This window comes from Protomyctophum bolini (genome assembly GCF_963924005.1).
Source record: "Protomyctophum bolini genome assembly, chromosome: 17".
NCBI classification, from domain to species: domain Eukaryota; kingdom Metazoa; phylum Chordata; class Actinopteri; order Myctophiformes; family Myctophidae; genus Protomyctophum; species Protomyctophum bolini.
This window is the reverse complement of record NC_137878.1, coordinates 17,476,703-17,492,959: the sequence shown is the minus strand read 5'-3', so window position 1 is coordinate 17,492,959 and position 16,257 is coordinate 17,476,703. Positions and strand designations below refer to the sequence as shown.

General features: G+C 40.1%; 1 protein-coding gene across 1 annotated transcript in view; it reads left to right on the top strand.

The window, feature by feature from the left end:
• The first annotated feature begins 1,294 nt into the window (after positions 1-1,294).
• pkhd1l1.1 (PKHD1 like 1, tandem duplicate 1) overlaps positions 1,295-16,257 on the top strand; it is a 55,121-nt gene continuing 40,158 nt past the window's right edge. The window contains 25 exon segments of the mRNA XM_080787875.1: positions 1,295-1,406; positions 1,517-1,594; positions 1,971-2,115; positions 2,745-2,835; positions 3,155-3,212; positions 3,424-3,517; positions 3,628-3,681; positions 4,204-4,277; positions 4,387-4,429; positions 4,663-4,733; positions 4,855-4,965; positions 8,128-8,217; positions 8,949-9,214; positions 9,648-9,739; positions 9,932-10,091; positions 11,010-11,145; positions 11,591-11,719; positions 12,254-12,408; positions 12,628-12,744; positions 13,030-13,182; positions 13,309-13,433; positions 13,973-14,139; positions 14,802-14,965; positions 15,547-15,679; positions 15,961-16,115. Of these exon segments, the coding sequence (XP_080644001.1) occupies positions 1,334-1,406; positions 1,517-1,594; positions 1,971-2,115; positions 2,745-2,835; positions 3,155-3,212; positions 3,424-3,517; positions 3,628-3,681; positions 4,204-4,277; positions 4,387-4,429; positions 4,663-4,733; positions 4,855-4,965; positions 8,128-8,217; positions 8,949-9,214; positions 9,648-9,739; positions 9,932-10,091; positions 11,010-11,145; positions 11,591-11,719; positions 12,254-12,408; positions 12,628-12,744; positions 13,030-13,182; positions 13,309-13,433; positions 13,973-14,139; positions 14,802-14,965; positions 15,547-15,679; positions 15,961-16,115 (2,934 nt within the window). The 5' untranslated portion in view covers positions 1,295-1,333.

The window sequence follows — 16,257 nt, the reverse complement described above, 5'->3', positions numbered from 1 at the left end:
CTCAATAATTATATGCGTCATGAGAGGACACATGCACAAAAATCACATGGATGAAAATATAAACAGAAAGGTACAGGGTCACAAGATCAGTCTAATTAAAATCAGGAAAAGTGTATTATCTGAATCCATAAAAGGGGAAACAAAATGTCCTAGTATTGATGACAAACGTCAAGAGAGGAAGAAGACAGATATTAGGAGACTTGAAAGAAGGAAATCCTGACATGACAACATGATGTCCAATATGTCTGACATGCTTGTGTTTGTCAATGTTCATAATCACTTGCTGAGGGGGAAAGTTTTAAGAACATTTTAATACTTTTCTTTTCTCCCTCAGCAAGTGATTATATGATGAGACACTTGAGGATGAAGAATGACTGAATTGTTCTTTCAAACAAAACAAAAAAGTGAACTTTTTGAACAAAAGTTAAAAGGATAACAGACATATAGTGCTCTGCTGAGTCTGCTCTCATGGACATTGCATAACAAGACGTTTCTTTGGGTAGGCCCTATAATGTTCACACAGCATCCCTGATCATTGTGTAATTTGTTGTCAATTCAAGCAAATTGATTCCTGAAATATAAGTTATGTTAATAACTAGGATAACAGGTATAGGCCGGGCCTATAGTAGCCAACAAAAATCAGATAAACATTTCTCCTCCCATTTTCAGGTGACAGACGTCACACGCTCGGCTTACATTAGTTATAAAACGCCAGTGTAGCCAATATTCTTGAGTGCAGCTCTCTGGATTTACAGGTAGATATACACTCGATATACACCAAATTTGAAATTCGATACTTTGTTGGGTCTACTAACTAGCTATAGGCATGGAACATTTGTGTGTTATTCTTTTAGACATTTATAAGATGTTATGTCTTATGTGGAGTGTAGGCCTAGGCTATATATCTGTGGAACAGAATTCCCCTCGCTTATAGGTCTGCGCCCTCCGTTGAGTCTTAAATCACAACTTAAAACATTTTTATATTCACTAGCCTTTGCACCACCGACATGATCTTGCACCTTTCCTTTTGTGTAAATGTGCTATATAAATGAATTTGATTTATTTTCATTTAATTTCATTTGATGTGCGGCGTGCGCGCACGCGTACGGAACCCATTTCGCGTTATTCATTAAAATGTGTTCATAGGCTAATCTCCTGTTTTGTTTTGTTTTATTTTCTGAACAACGAAGAGACCGGGCCGGGCTATCAACAGAGAAAAAGCGAAACTCCAGCTGCACCTGCCACCTATCCTGTCACAAGCTTTGGTGTCAGAAGTAGCAAGTAGGCCAAGTTGAAGTCGCGTGTGCCGGGGACATCCAGGGCACATCCGAGGATGGAGCACGCGCGGTGGCATCTGCACTTGCCAGTCGCTCTCTTCTTCGTAGGCATACTTTGGTGCTGCTGTAGTAAGTACAAATCTAAACAACAAAGTTTTTTTTCCTTTTCCTTTTATTTTATTTTTTAGCATAGACCAGTGTTACAATTACTGCCGTTAAAAATAAATCTACTCTTTCAGATGCTCAGAGAGTCACCAGAATATCGCCAAGGACTGGGAGTGCAAACGGAGCGACACGACTTACAATTACAGGAGAAGGTAAGATTACGGTATAAGAATTAAGAAGTAAAACTACTAGTACTAACTATGCAACAACAAACATGAGAGCGATCTATCCATGCGCATTGCGCACACATGTCACTCAACTGCAACAACAACCATGCACCCATGCAGTTATCACCTGTCTGTCAGCTGTCACTTTATATATGCATCTTAATTCAAATTATAAAGCTTATCGCGCGATGATGTCTTTTGCAAAAAAGAACCGATGCAGCTATAGGCCTATGTTTATGTTAGTTAGATGAGATCCGTTCGGCAGGCGACACCTTCGCTTCGCACCTTCGCATCATAAACTATCTTAGTGCGGCGTTACAGTATAGCCTCTATAGTCTAAGTCTATACGTCTTCTCTGCAGGCTTTGCTCAAGAAAACCAGTTCCAGTTGAGTCCTACAGACGACAATTTCGGCAACCGTGTGACTCTGGTGTCAGGCACCCGCTCAATTCCCTGTGATGTGGAGAGAGACTCAACACATGGCAATCAGATCATGTGTTATACCAGGTATGGTTTGGTACACCAAAGCTGATGCAGCATGGACATAATCATTATTATATTAGCCTAGCCCTAGAGTATCTGTGAAGAATGAAGAGTGGGCTATTAGAGCCAACCTGGCTGTAAATAAATAGGGATAGTGTTTAGAAACTGAAACACTATCAAATTGAAGCTGATAAATGCCTGATGATTGAAAGGCTGGAGAGACATGAGGAAGACTGTCTTGTTAGTACCGAACAAACACTCTAGCATTGAATAGGCCTACTATGAAATATAGTGCTTTAACCTATTAACACAAACCGTTTTGTTTTAACCCCAAAAATATTAGACTACCGGTACTTTAATACATTACCTTTATGTGTTGTATAAGTATAAATACACTTTGTCATTGAACAGTAGGCCTACAACAAGTTCAAGGTGTGACTCCTGACTGATGTTTAGCTACAACTGAAAAGATATATATATATACTCTATAGTAATAATCACAAATATTGGATAGAAGATAGAAGAGAAAACTGTAATAATGGATCAAAACGAATGTAGCCTACTTTGTGATACGGCGGGCAAAGTATAGGCTTAACTCAATGAGTAACTACATGCATGTAAAAACGTTTACCCTTTTTTTCCCTCCATGACAGATCCTTGGGATATGAATCCTTTGTGGTCCATGTTAGTGTGGATGGTGTTCCCATTCCTAGGAACAAGATATGCAGCTGGTGCAGTTTCCATGTAAGACTTTATTTTTTATTATAGGCTGCATGCACAAAAAGGGTCATAAATGTAAAATTGTTTTAAGTGCAAGCCAGTGTGTGCAGACTGCAGGTCTTTTCAGATGTTTCAATAACAGGAATCACAGTTTAAGACAAGGGCTTTCATTTTTTGACATCCATGTACTTTAATATCTTTTCTTATGGTATATTTATTATTTGTTGAATTTGGCAGGTGAATCATACTGTGGTGTGGTGTGTTCTATGTAGAGTGTTTTAGGATGTGATTTGTTTGATGGTGTGTTTTACTTCCTAATGGTGCTTCTATGATGTTAATATAGACCCGCTGGTACCGCACTCCCACCATCTACAGTCTAACTCCAGCCTCTGGTCCCCCAGGTACAGTATAGTTCTTCCATACACTTTATTTGTCTCTATATTCTAAAATCCTGAGTGTTAATTTAACTCAGAGAGTGTACATATGAAACCAAATTGACCTTTAAGCATGCATTTGCACACTTTTTGAGTTTCAAATTAATACATTAACATTTAGGATTTTACCGTGTAGTGTGTACTATACTTAATTCTGAATCCCATTGCCAACACACAGGTACCGTGGTAAAAATACGAGGTAGGATATGGAGTGATGTGTATGGAAGCAATACTGCCGTGAGCACAAATGGTCGCAACGTCAGATTTCTGAGGTAAGAATCATTATAAATGATTATGACCATAGATAAACGCAATTGCACCCTGTTTGCTCACATAGAAGTTAATTTGTCAATTCAGTACCATATTGCCTTGTTCATTGCAGAGCATACATGGGAGGAATGCCTTGTGATCTCCTGAAGCCAAACTCTGATGAACTGTAAGTCAGTTTTTGTTGGGTGAAGTCTATGATTAAAGTGATTCTGATTGTGATTAACATATTATCTATCTATAAATGCACCAAGTCTCTGTGTGTACATACATACCTACGTGTGTACGCTTGTAATCCACGTATAACTCAGGAAGTTCACCCCACAGAGTGACTTGAAAATTGACACACACATTCCACACCACCACTTCAAATTTGACACACGCGTTCCACACCACCACAGGGAGTGCAGTGCCCGGTGTCGAGTCCGTCAGATACACCGTTGTCCAGAACCAGCACAAAAGCCTCTGCCCGGGCTCTGGGCAGGTCCCAAACATACGTAGAGTTATATATAATAGAGACGTCACCGGATTTCTCCTCTCATCCACTTGTATTGAGTTGCTCACCCATGCATTCTAATCTGGGAGGCATTCTGTATGTTGAGTAGTATACAGTATGATGCATGACATGTATATAGTTATTAATTATGAATAATTCTTATTTACACTAATAAATACACATTGTGTTCCAAAGCTATGGTATAACTTTGGACAGTGAAAGTTCTTACTGGGGATACATGAGCTGCAGAATGACTTCCACATATGTTGGTAAGACAATTTTTTTGATGATTTATACAATATACAATACAACTGATAATTATGGAATACAGTTTTTTATGTTCGAAGTTGTTATTAAAACACACCTTTTTCATCATAGGGCACCATAACTTGAGTTACATTCTGGATGCTGATTATGGAAGGTAAAAAACAATCGCTAGGGTTGCAACAATCGATTATTTTGTTAGACAATTATTCTATTGATTATATTTTCAGAAATGACGTGCAGAAATAGCGAAAATAGTCCATATGGAAGCTCACCATTGTGAACTTACGTTGTGAATTAATTGTTGTTGATCTCCCTATCACAACATTGGTGTATCTTTCTTATAAAGAGAAGTTTGTTTATCATTCTTAATCTTTCTTTTTATATCAGGAGCCTAACAGAAAAGAACCTATATAGGGTCTCAGCTGCAAACAAGCTCTCCATGTTTCAGACCTATGCAGGTAAAAAAGTTAAATGCTGATGAGTAGTCAAACTCAATCAAGACAAATATGAATCGTGTTCTTAGACTCTTATTCTGTATCATTCATGCTTAGCATGTGTCGTGTATGTTTATTTTCCCAGAGGTGACAGGAGTCTCTCCATCAAACGGCGGTGTGCTAGGTGGGACTCTGCTTTCCATCCATGGACGTTTCTTTGATGAAACAGATCATCCAGCACAAGTCCTCGTAGGAGGTAATTATCAATGTTAATTTGCAGGTGATCTTTATTTTATTTAGACCTATTGGTGCAACAGTGTAGGGAAGGAAGGCAAAGCAAAAGTACCAAGTCCAGCTTAGGTTATACCTACAGTATGTGGGCCTGGAGGCAAACGTCTTAACCATTTCAACATTGACAGACACAGCCAGGGAGGGAATGTATACCACCAGCCACTAGTAGGTTATGCCTGTGGCTGACACTTGTTGTTTTGTTTTGTTCTATTTTGTTCTATTCTAATCTGACTGGTAAATCGGAATCCTTGAAACCAGTTGATAGATTTGGAATCCTCTCCTCCTGTTATTCATGAATAGTGATAAGGTATTACGTTGTGTTGTAAAACTATGCAAAAGGCTACGGATTGTTACAAGAGATTCAAGATTCATTATAAATATGATAGAGTACAATTCTTGGCTCCTCCTTGACATTGCAGCAACAAGAAAGATTGCAATATGACCAGGGTGTCTTAGGGAAGACGAACTCACGAACAGACTTAGCTGATCTAATTGAGCAGGTGTTTTATGTGCAGACAATAACCGGAAGCCAGTGAAGAGAATGCATAAGAGATTATTGGTGTGTTCACACGGGCAGACACAAAGACACAGTCTACCATTCATTGTCAATGGAAGCCAGCGACATGATGATGCAAAGACGCAATGATGCATGTAGCTGCTCCAAATGATACTCCCATTTGTCTTTCCGTCTGCCTGTGTGAACGCAACATATGAAAACTTTGGGATGTTCAAGACCAGGTGTGCATGCCAGTCAGTTTAAGAGGTTTTAGTGTGCATTTTGGCAGACCAGCAAGCTTGGAGATGACTGAGACTTGGATAAGGAGCTGCAGACTCCTTTGTGAGGAAGAGTCTGATCCTCTGGATGTTGTATGTGTGCATCAGTGCATGTGTGCGTTACTTATGTATGTGCGCATTCATGTGTATGTGTGTAATAATAGGCAGACAGCCCATTATTGTCCATTGTTCATAAGCCTGGTTGCCTGGTGAGAAAAACTGTCCTTGAACCTGCTGGTCCAGTCCATGAGGCTGATGTATTGCTTGACAAAAGGTAGAAGCTGACCAGTTCATGATTGGAGTTATTGGGGTCTTTAATAATCCTGTGGGCTTTACTGACACAAAATCTAGTACATATCCTGGATCCTGGATGGTGCCAAGCTCACATCCTCTGATGCTCTGGGCTGTCCACACAGCCCTCTGCAATGCTTTCGGAACAGAAAGCATTTCAGTGCAGTTCAGTTCCCAATGTTCCCAATCATGGTGGTGCATCCAGTCAGGATGCTCAGTATCTCTGAAGGCCAATAGAATCTTTGTACCAATGTTGAACTTCTTATGCCACCCGCTGTGAAAGAGGTGTTGCTGTGCATTTTTTACCGCATGAGATGACATGAATACTTGTTTTTTATTCCTATACTGGCTGTGTTTGTTCCAGTGGTACTATATTTTTGTTTGACAAATGACGCAGGTGTTTATCATGAATAGACATCAATCACATCACATGCCATGCCCATGACAGACTGAACATTCCAGAATATGTTATGAGGGCCCATAATGACTATGCATCCATAGTTCTACTCAACCGTAGAAGACACGTAAATGCCAACCTGGGATTACAAAGAAGAATGACATTTCAGAAGCCATAGGAGCATACTACCGGTATTAGCAGACAATGACAAAATATCTATTACACACAATAGTGTTTCACAAGCTTTTAACAGCTTTTAACCCATTTTGGGCGGGAACCCCTGTTGGTGTTTTAAGCATTATGTTATGCTTTAGCTATTGAAAAATAGCAGATCTACAAGCTCTTGTAGGTCTGCTATTTTATGAAAAATCGTGAAAATGTGCCTCAAATCATTGAATATATATTATTACAGAATTACAAAGTGAACATTTTAACTCAAATCTTTGCTTCTGGGGGTCCCTGGAACAACACATTTTCAGATGGCGGGGTCGAGGCATATTACATATAATTTTTGGGGTCCTTGACATGAAATATTGAGCACCACTGATACAGAAACATATGGTTTGTCAGGATTTTGAAGATTAAATTGAACCCATTTCGACATCAGGCCGAAATGGGTTAAGGTTTGTTGTCTCTGGATGAAATGACTTGAAATACTGGTGTCTATCTAGAGAGTGAGAGATGATGCTGAAGATACATCACTGTACACTTGAATGACTCACTCTAAAAGTATGTGTAATCGTGTGCTCTCAGGTTAAACCGCAAATGATGCCGGCCTGCCTGGCATACCTAATAACTTTGCATGGCACAATTTTGATGCTTCAGAGAGAGTCCAAACCGGTTGCCACCTAGTTGTTTCCTTTGTCCAGCCGCTGTCAGATGGCTCTGGCATCTGTGGTTCCAGGACCAATGCCTGGTTCCAACAGCTCGCCTGTGCGCCTGATGTGTTGCTTGAGTGGTGCCTTGGTTGGAGGAAGTCTCTAGTGTTCTTGACTTCTGTGTGAAGAACTGTTTTCCTGGCATCATTCACCTCCATACACTCACTGGTTCGGTCATACATGAGCACCACAAACTGCTCTAGCAGGAACATTTATCCTTCACTTACTTTACTTGGCATGCATGATAGGAGTTCACTAATGTTTACCAGGCAGTCTTCTTTCCTCTGCCAGTGAACGCAGATACAGTGTCACACCCGGCAAAAGCACGAAAGATTTTAATTCCCACCAAAGGACGTGTTATTTCACTTCTATTTATTTTCTAATTTTTCTCCTTTTTCCCTTGAATACATAGGACCACAATTACTGTACCTCCTTGCTGTCTACATATCTGACTAAAGTATTCAATCAATCAATCAATCAATCAATCAATCAATCAATCAATCAATGCATTATAATGACTTTTCATTTCATGTCAGCAATACTTTTGTTAGAATATTGGTTACTGCATCAACTTTACTTGTATTAATATGGGCCATTTAGCGATCAGAATTCAATACATACATTTGATTTTGTGGCAATTTAAGTCACATTTTTCCAGCTTGATACACCTTTTAAAGGAGTTTTAAATGAGTAATAATTCCTCCATTATTGTGTAACCTTTATTTGTGTTGTTGAAATGTTACAAGTCACGAAATGCTTACAGTGGCTTTTCTCTGATTGTCTAAAGGCAGGCCTTGCAAAATCCAGACTGTGTCTGATGAGAAAATTACATGCATGACTCCGAGACAACCAAAGAGCATGACAACAACCTATCCCGGTGAGAACACTCCCTGTCTTTCTCTTTCTCTGCCGTTGTCTTTGTATGTGACATTGTACATTCCATATGATCTGTCTCCAAGCTTTGTTCAATGTTAACTTGGTTATCTCAAGATTGGTCACAAGTTCAACAAACAAATGTTACAACCCTTGACTGAATGGCAGAAGAATCTCAGGCGTCTGCCATTGTAAAGTATCTCTGAACAGGTTGTGCAAACACATGTACCCATCGCTTCTTATCACAATGCATAAAGAGTAGGTGACTTTGATGTTATTACTATCAGGATGCGATAATGTACCATGTCATTGTGATAAGAATACTTCATTATTTTAAAGTATAGCATTATGCAAAATACTGCGTCACTAAGCTCTGTGAAAACAGCACAGTCTACTTCTTCTACTATTGCATCAAAGTGTCTGTCATCACGATCAAGATTATTCAGCAGAGTGGTGTGTTTAACAATTCATTATTTTACTGAGTATTAAAACATAAATATACTAGTTTTGCATTTGCAAGTTTGGTTCTTTTTTCTTCAAGTGTCAATTAACTTTTGATCTGCTGTAGAAATGTACTGTATAATATTTATCACATTAACCCATTGTCAGCTGCTTGTTTGTAGGTTGGTTATTTTTGCAATTTGATATGCAACAATGTGGTTAAATTAAAACAAGACAATCTTCCTTGTGCCTTCACTCTACTTACCCTACCACTTTATCTAAATTTGCATACAGGCGGCAGGGGGTTGAAGATGGAGGTCTTTAATGACACAAGACCAAGGTCACTGGCTGACATACAGTCCTACAACGAGAACACAACTGGATACTGGATGAAATGGATTGACTCCATGCCTCACTACTTCCCCCGACCATTCGATCAGTTTACCACGCGCTCGTCAGGCTTCTTTGTGCCTCCAACAACTGACAATTATACCCTGTATCTAAACTGCGATGACCGCTGTGACCTCTACTTCAGCAACAGCAGCCGGCCAGAGGACAAGGTAATTAGGCATTGTCACCAGTACAATAGAATCAAAGTCAACACTAGAATCAAAATCACTGAGGTCTACAACCAAAACATGCCAATGTTATCTTCTGTGTAAAGATATTAGCCATGTCAAAAACATATTACCATAAGCCAAGAAATGTAAGCCATTTCTTTTCTTTCTTTCTTTCTTTCTTTCTTTCTTTCTTTCTTTCTTTCTTTCTTTCTTTCTTTCTTTCTTTCTTTCTTTCTTTCTTTCTTTCTTTTAATTTCTTTCTTTCTTTCTTTGTGGTGGTTAACACCACCATATTTCATTGATATTGAGTGAAATAATCGCTTTTTAGTTAGGCTAGATAAACTTTAGTTTTATTACTCTGGAATTTTAGTTATCACATGCACTTATTCATTTTGTAGTTACAGTACATAATATTTCACAAAATCTATTTCAGGTCAAGGTTGCTTTCCAGACTCATTATGTGAATAGCTACTTCTCCCAGGATTCCCAAAAGACTACAACCATGTTTCTGGAGAAAGGAAAGGCGTGAGTGGAGGACTTTTACTCAACTTGTGTAACCAACAGTATAGGCAACAGTTAGCCAATAGTACTTTTATACACTTGAAAAAATATGATACGAAAAGTAGTACGACTGTATTAGAGATTGATGAGAATATTACGATTTTATTTATTTATTGTGTGTATTAAGTAAAATAATAATAATAATAATTTTCTTAGCTACTACATGGAAATCCTGATGCAAGAGTATGGTGGAATTGCCTTCATCAACATGGCTGTCTTCCGAGGAACAAGTGCCTTCACAGAGGATCAGACAGATGATGCTGTCAATGAGCAGCAGTACATTGTGGCATATTATGACTTGTACAACGAGAAACAAGTATGTAATCCTATTGTAACCTATTAGTGTACGTGTTCAGGGCTAAAGAATGATTTTCACAGTAGAACTAGTCCCAGTGTTTCTCACCACTTCCAGTGTATAAAACTGATATATCTCCTTTTTTATTTTTTTATTTTATTTTTTCAAAAGACAAAAAGCAGCATGATCGTGCATTGTTTGCATGATCAGCAGTTTTTGCTAATTTTATGCAACCCCTTACCCCGGCAAGTATAAAAATCAGGAAGATTTAGGTGTTCATTCCCATTCAGCAGTATGCAGTATGAGTACAGGAATACCTTAGTGAAACCAGCATACATTATATTAGAAGCTGTCTCTTTCCTGGCCATTGCTCAACAACATATGCCTGATTTATACGGAAGGGCAACACACACAGGCTGCGCAGCGCGGCAGCACAGTATCGACGCGCGTGAAGTGCCACCCACAGGACGTGGTGCGTTGCCACGCGGCTGCCACATTTGTAGTAACTGCGCATCGGAGCACCGGTGAGGTGTGAACGCGCAATGTGGGATAGGTCAATTGAAAATAATGGAGGTGGCTGTTTTGTCACGCGCCGTTTGCAGCCTGTTTGTGTTGCCCTTTAGTTGAATATACCAGTGTCTCCTATTTAAAAAAGGAAAGAAAAAAGAAAGGGGATCAAGTATTTTCGATGCGCAACACGGCGCGCAAGCAAATCAGACAATACTCTTATACTAACATGACCTGACGAAGATGTAACTGAAACATCGAAACGTTGTCACTTTTCACTTGCACCCTGTTATTAAACTAAGGGCCTAAATTGTCTGAGCTGCTCCAGTGCCTCCTTTTCGCAAATACTCTTATACTCTCTGTACTCTCTACTCCACATGTGTCAGCAGTGTCACCTATAACCTTTGCGTCTCTTCTTTCACCATTGTCCAGGTTGTCAGCTTCGCGTCCTGGCCTGCCTCTGCTGCTCCAGTCAGTGAGGTCCAGAAGGTCACCGTGAACAGCAACTGTGCTAGCCATCTCTGCGGAAGCACATACTTCAGCCTGGGCTACGGGGGCACAAAGACTGGTAAAGCCTTCTGTCATCATACTCATAAATACGATCAATGATAACCTGAGCACACGTGCGTGCGTGCGTGCGTGCGTGCGTGCGTGCGTGCGTGCGTGCGTGCGTGCGTGCGTGACTGCGTGCGTGCGTGCGTGCGTGCGTGCGTGCGTGCGTGTCCGTCCATGAAATATATGCCAACCCAGAGCCTGGATTAGGTGAATGACTACACAACAAACTATGGTGCATTTAGTACTTTTGGAAAATATGTTTATTTTTCTTATCTCATTATTGATGTACTGTAAGTATTTCTCATCATGCATTATTATTATGATTATTGAACCATTTATTGATTATGAACCATAATAATGGTATATGTATTAGCTACTCCCACAGAGTAGCTCTAACCCTCTTTATGGGTGCTCAGGACACTGGCTCCCACATAACAAACCTGCTTTGTCTTATACAGGACCCATCCCCGTCACAGCCACAGCAGACATGGTAGAGGCAGCTTTGAATGATCTCTGGTCCATTAAGCCGGACACAGTACAGGTCACTAAAGACACTCACTTCACTGTGACGTTCAACTCTCTAAGGGGTAGGTGACACAATTTAAACACTTAAAGTCTATTTTCCAAAATCACATTATGTCACTGTGTTATTATCTTATCATTATTGTAGATCCAGGACCCCCAAAACCCACAATGTTTATTTTTTTAAGATTTATTTTTGGGGCTTTTTATGCCTTTATTGATAGGGAACAGTAGTCAGACAGGAAAGGAGGAGAGAGATGCGGAGTGACACGCGGCAAAGGCCGTCGGGCTCGGGGGTCGAACCCGTGGCACGCCGTCCGGGCGGCCTGGCAGCCTGGACGGCGTCAATTAGACTACCCATAGTTCATATTTGCCAATTAATTAAAAAATGTCCAGTTGTTTGCCCAGGCCATCAGGGTACCCAACTTTGATAGGGTCCCACAAAGATTTCCATGGGAGTTGGGTTGGAACACAGTGAATGATAGGTGTTAGTAGACACGTATATGAACGTGAATGTGAAGAAACCATTACTAAGCATTTATTTTGTAATTTTTTTGCTAACTTTCCCTAACTAAAATTTTTTTGTGCATTGACTACAGGTGATTTTGAGCCTCTTCAGTATGAGGTTTTTGGATCTGACACCAACATCACTGTCATGGAGGTGACCAAAGGCAAAGGCAACATGGCTACCTTCACTCTGCTCTGGGGTGGAGTACCTACAAAGCCCATCGCCTTCAATGCATCTCAGTCTGAGGTCTGTTCTCTTGAATAAAAGGTTTAATATTAATTAGCATGTGCATAATGGAATTAGATGAAGCATAAACAAAAGACACTAAATATCAAGTGATAAAGTGGTAAGATGAGAGAGACTACATTCTGATAGATCACAGGTTTGATTTCTGTAAAAGCTAATGTGTCAAAAATCTCCCTGAATAAATGTGATACTAGACAGTAAATGTTTTTGTGGGAACAGGTGCAATCCGCTCTGGAGGACATGTTAAAGGCTGAGTGCCCCAGTGGAATTACGGCAGAGGAGAGCTCTAATGTCAAATACTCCAGAGACTTTGAAGACGACGAATCTCGGGAACAGGTGGGAACTGGACTATTTACCAATGACTCGGGGGACACCGAAAAGCCACTGCTATGGGAAACCATGCATGCAGGTGGACAAGGTGGTCTTTGTGGATGCAAACCCATAAAAAAATGAAATATGGCTGACTCTCACTCTTCTAGGAAAATATATGTATTTGGCAGGTAGTTTATAATGGAATATTATTGTTGCTGTTATCTCACCAAGTGATCTCATGGGAAGTCATTGTGTTTAGACTTTGATTTCTCACTATGTTCTGACGTCTTGTACCCAACTGACCATTAGTACAACGGTGATAATCGAGGGAAACCTGTGAAGGATACAGAGGCTTTCTGTGGCCTTTGGTCACTGAAGAATCCTGAGGTCCTTTTCAAGGAAGATTATACCACCGAATCTGGTGGCGATTACGGAGCAATTTCATTGCAGCAGTATTCGATGGTAAGATATTGTCCTGACTTATTTGGCCCTTTTCCGTCTGCAGAGATGGGTAGCATTAGATAGATTTTTAAATGTATGATGGTAATGATAAGAATCTGAAACATTCTTCAATTATTTTCTTTCCAGCTTTGTTTTGCATACAAAGGAGCATTGAATGATGGAATTAGGATCAAATTCACTTACCTCACCAACCAGGGCCAAACCAATACAGAGACAACAACAATTCTACAACAATTCAACAAAGAGCACAAGTAAGTGATCATTCACTATGATTTCAATATGCCAACTTAACCCAAAGTGAAGTGAGTATAAGCACTTCAATGCCCTTTAAGGGGCCGTGCACCCAGAAAGCAGGCCAGTGCTTTTGTGACATGCATTTTTATGGTGCTGGAGGAGTGCTCCTATTCCTAGCACCGAGCATTGTGTTTCAGTGCTCTCAACGTTGCCCTGGGCGCCTCAAGTAGAAAATAGTTAAACTAGTTAAAAGAGTGCTGCTCATCCATGTCGCTTTCCAATGCATAGGTTTGGAGAGACACACCAACAAGCGCCACAAGGTGTCTTGGTCAGTGCAGGTGTACTGCTTATTCTTCTGATAGGAATGGATCATGTGTATAGTGTACATAATTGCTCCATTGCTATGTAGTAGACATATGGGTCCACAACTTTGTTTTATGTTTAATATATGTCTGGCCTGTGTTCATGGCCAACACCAAATCACATTGTGGAACCAGTGATAATGAACCAACTAAGTACTAAGACTAGGCACTTAAATGTGTCTCTTTGTTGACAGCTGGAGCTACAAGTGTGTTGACCTGCTGAGTTCACTGGAAACAGCTCAATTCATTGGAAGCAAACACAAGTTGTTGGAACTCTATCTGGAAAAAGATGACTCTGGTGCAGATTTCTTTGTGGATGCCATTCAGCTCGGAAAGAGCCGCACCACGCGGGATGAAAATGGTAATATACTTTAGTTTTGGTTCTCTTTTCAAAATCAAATGTAATATTGTTGGAGAAGTACTGGATAATGTTTAAAACAAAATAATGTATGTTTTGATACCTTTCTTTGATTAATATTGGTGTTGCCTATTTCATTATGTAACTGAATAACATGTTTTCTGCATTACATTCATGCATACCGATGATTGATTGAATAGAATCAGACCATCTTAAGTTTATTTACTCAATGAAATGCATCCAGCTTTTTGAAGGTACCTTCAAGGTTCAAGGTTCAAGTTTATTTAGTGTCCCCGAAGGGCAAATTGGGTTGCAGTACATTAAAACACTGAGACAGTACAAATAAACAAACAGTTCACATAGCAGATACTGATACAAGTACAAAGGTGCACATAACCATTAAAGTGCAGGCGTTTAAAGTGCTATGCGATAGTCATAAAAAGTGCGTGTGCATAGGCATTAGGCACGAGACAAATAAAGTAAGTAAAAAAGTTTGTAAGTAAGTAAGTAAAAGTGCTTATCTCCTAGATCTACCCACAGCAGCATTTACTGTGCAAATAGAGACAGGGACAAAGGAATGTTTGTTACCTCTCAGCAGTAGTGACCTTGCACAATATACAGTACAAATGGTTTATTGATTTCTTTCCTTGTGTTCTTTCTCATAGGTGTCGTACAAAAGAGAAAGCCCCAGCCCTTTGGAAGCTCTGGTCGTTTCTTTGAGAGCATCACTGTGCATAAATCAGACACATCCCAGGTCATCTATGAGATCACAGCCACACCCCAAGACTGTGCCTTTGGGTTTCCTCTGCTAGACATTGGCTTTCTACAGGTAACTGATCCTTTCAATCGTCTCAATTGTGTAAATAATCTGTAAAACAATCTCTGTAAATAATTGTTCAAATACACAACTTTGTGTCATCATAATTATGTAGAATACAGCATATTACATTGTATTCAGAGATGGTAGCATCACCCTCAGGGGATCTTTTCCGCTTGTTAGCGTATTCTATACAGCATGTCCTTAATGTCTATGATTCTGCCAAACACAGGTGGAGTTATTGTTTTAATGGAATACCAAAATGATTGATTGCCGAGTCACTCTTGTTTGCCTATGTTATAGCCTTTCCAACAGCTTTAAATGGTTGAGAATTACATACTATTTGCATCTTTGTTTCTGTGCTATGTTGACAATCCATGTGTTGTAAAACAAAAAAAACTGCACACATTATTGTTAGTGAATGTCATATCTTTTGTACTAATGCTGCCAACTCACATTCTGTACTTAATAAACAGCCAAAACAGTGCCAGCTAATAGTATGTGTGCTGCTTTTGAACACCTTCCCCAAATGGCAACACAGGGAACAGTCAGTAACTTTGTAACGTGTCCCACTCTTTTTCTCTGTGAATAAGATGTCAAACCACACCGAGGACATGGCCGAGTATACGGAGGGAGCAGCAACTCTCACTGTCACTCGCCAGGACAGGGCGACCCCGCCCCTGACTGGATCCTTTGATGTGGAGATTTATGGAGGACGCGCTGAAGGTATTGTAGATGTGAGAGGCTGCTGTGCCACACTTGGTGATTTGCATCAGCTGTTCCAGAGATAAAATCAACTAAGCTCCGACTGACCCATGCATGCTCGACCCTTGAAAGCGCTTTCGTTTTGCGTCTCTGGAATTACATCATGTTCGTTAACGTGATGCTAACAGAGTATTGTCACACCCTAAATAATTATTTTGACTTTATACACGTGTTCTTATTAAATGAGAATGTGGTTACGGCTGTAGAAGCAAGTATAGCGAGTGACCAGTGTCCTTTGTCAGGTCTGTCGGTGGACATCGGTGGGGATGACCTAAAGTATGCCCTGGAGGGCATCCCAGGCATGGGACAAGTGACGGTCAATAATGTAGGGACCTGCAGACGCCCGAGATGGATAGTCAAGTGGCTCACCGTACCTGGAGACCAGCCTCTCATGCAGGTCAGACTCTAATCTCTCAAGACAGATTCTTATTTGTTTCTTTTTTCTTTTTTACTGATAAGCTACATGTTATACTATCATATGATATGTTAATAATAATATCTCAAACTTATATAGCGTTTTTCTGAGTACCCAAAGACGC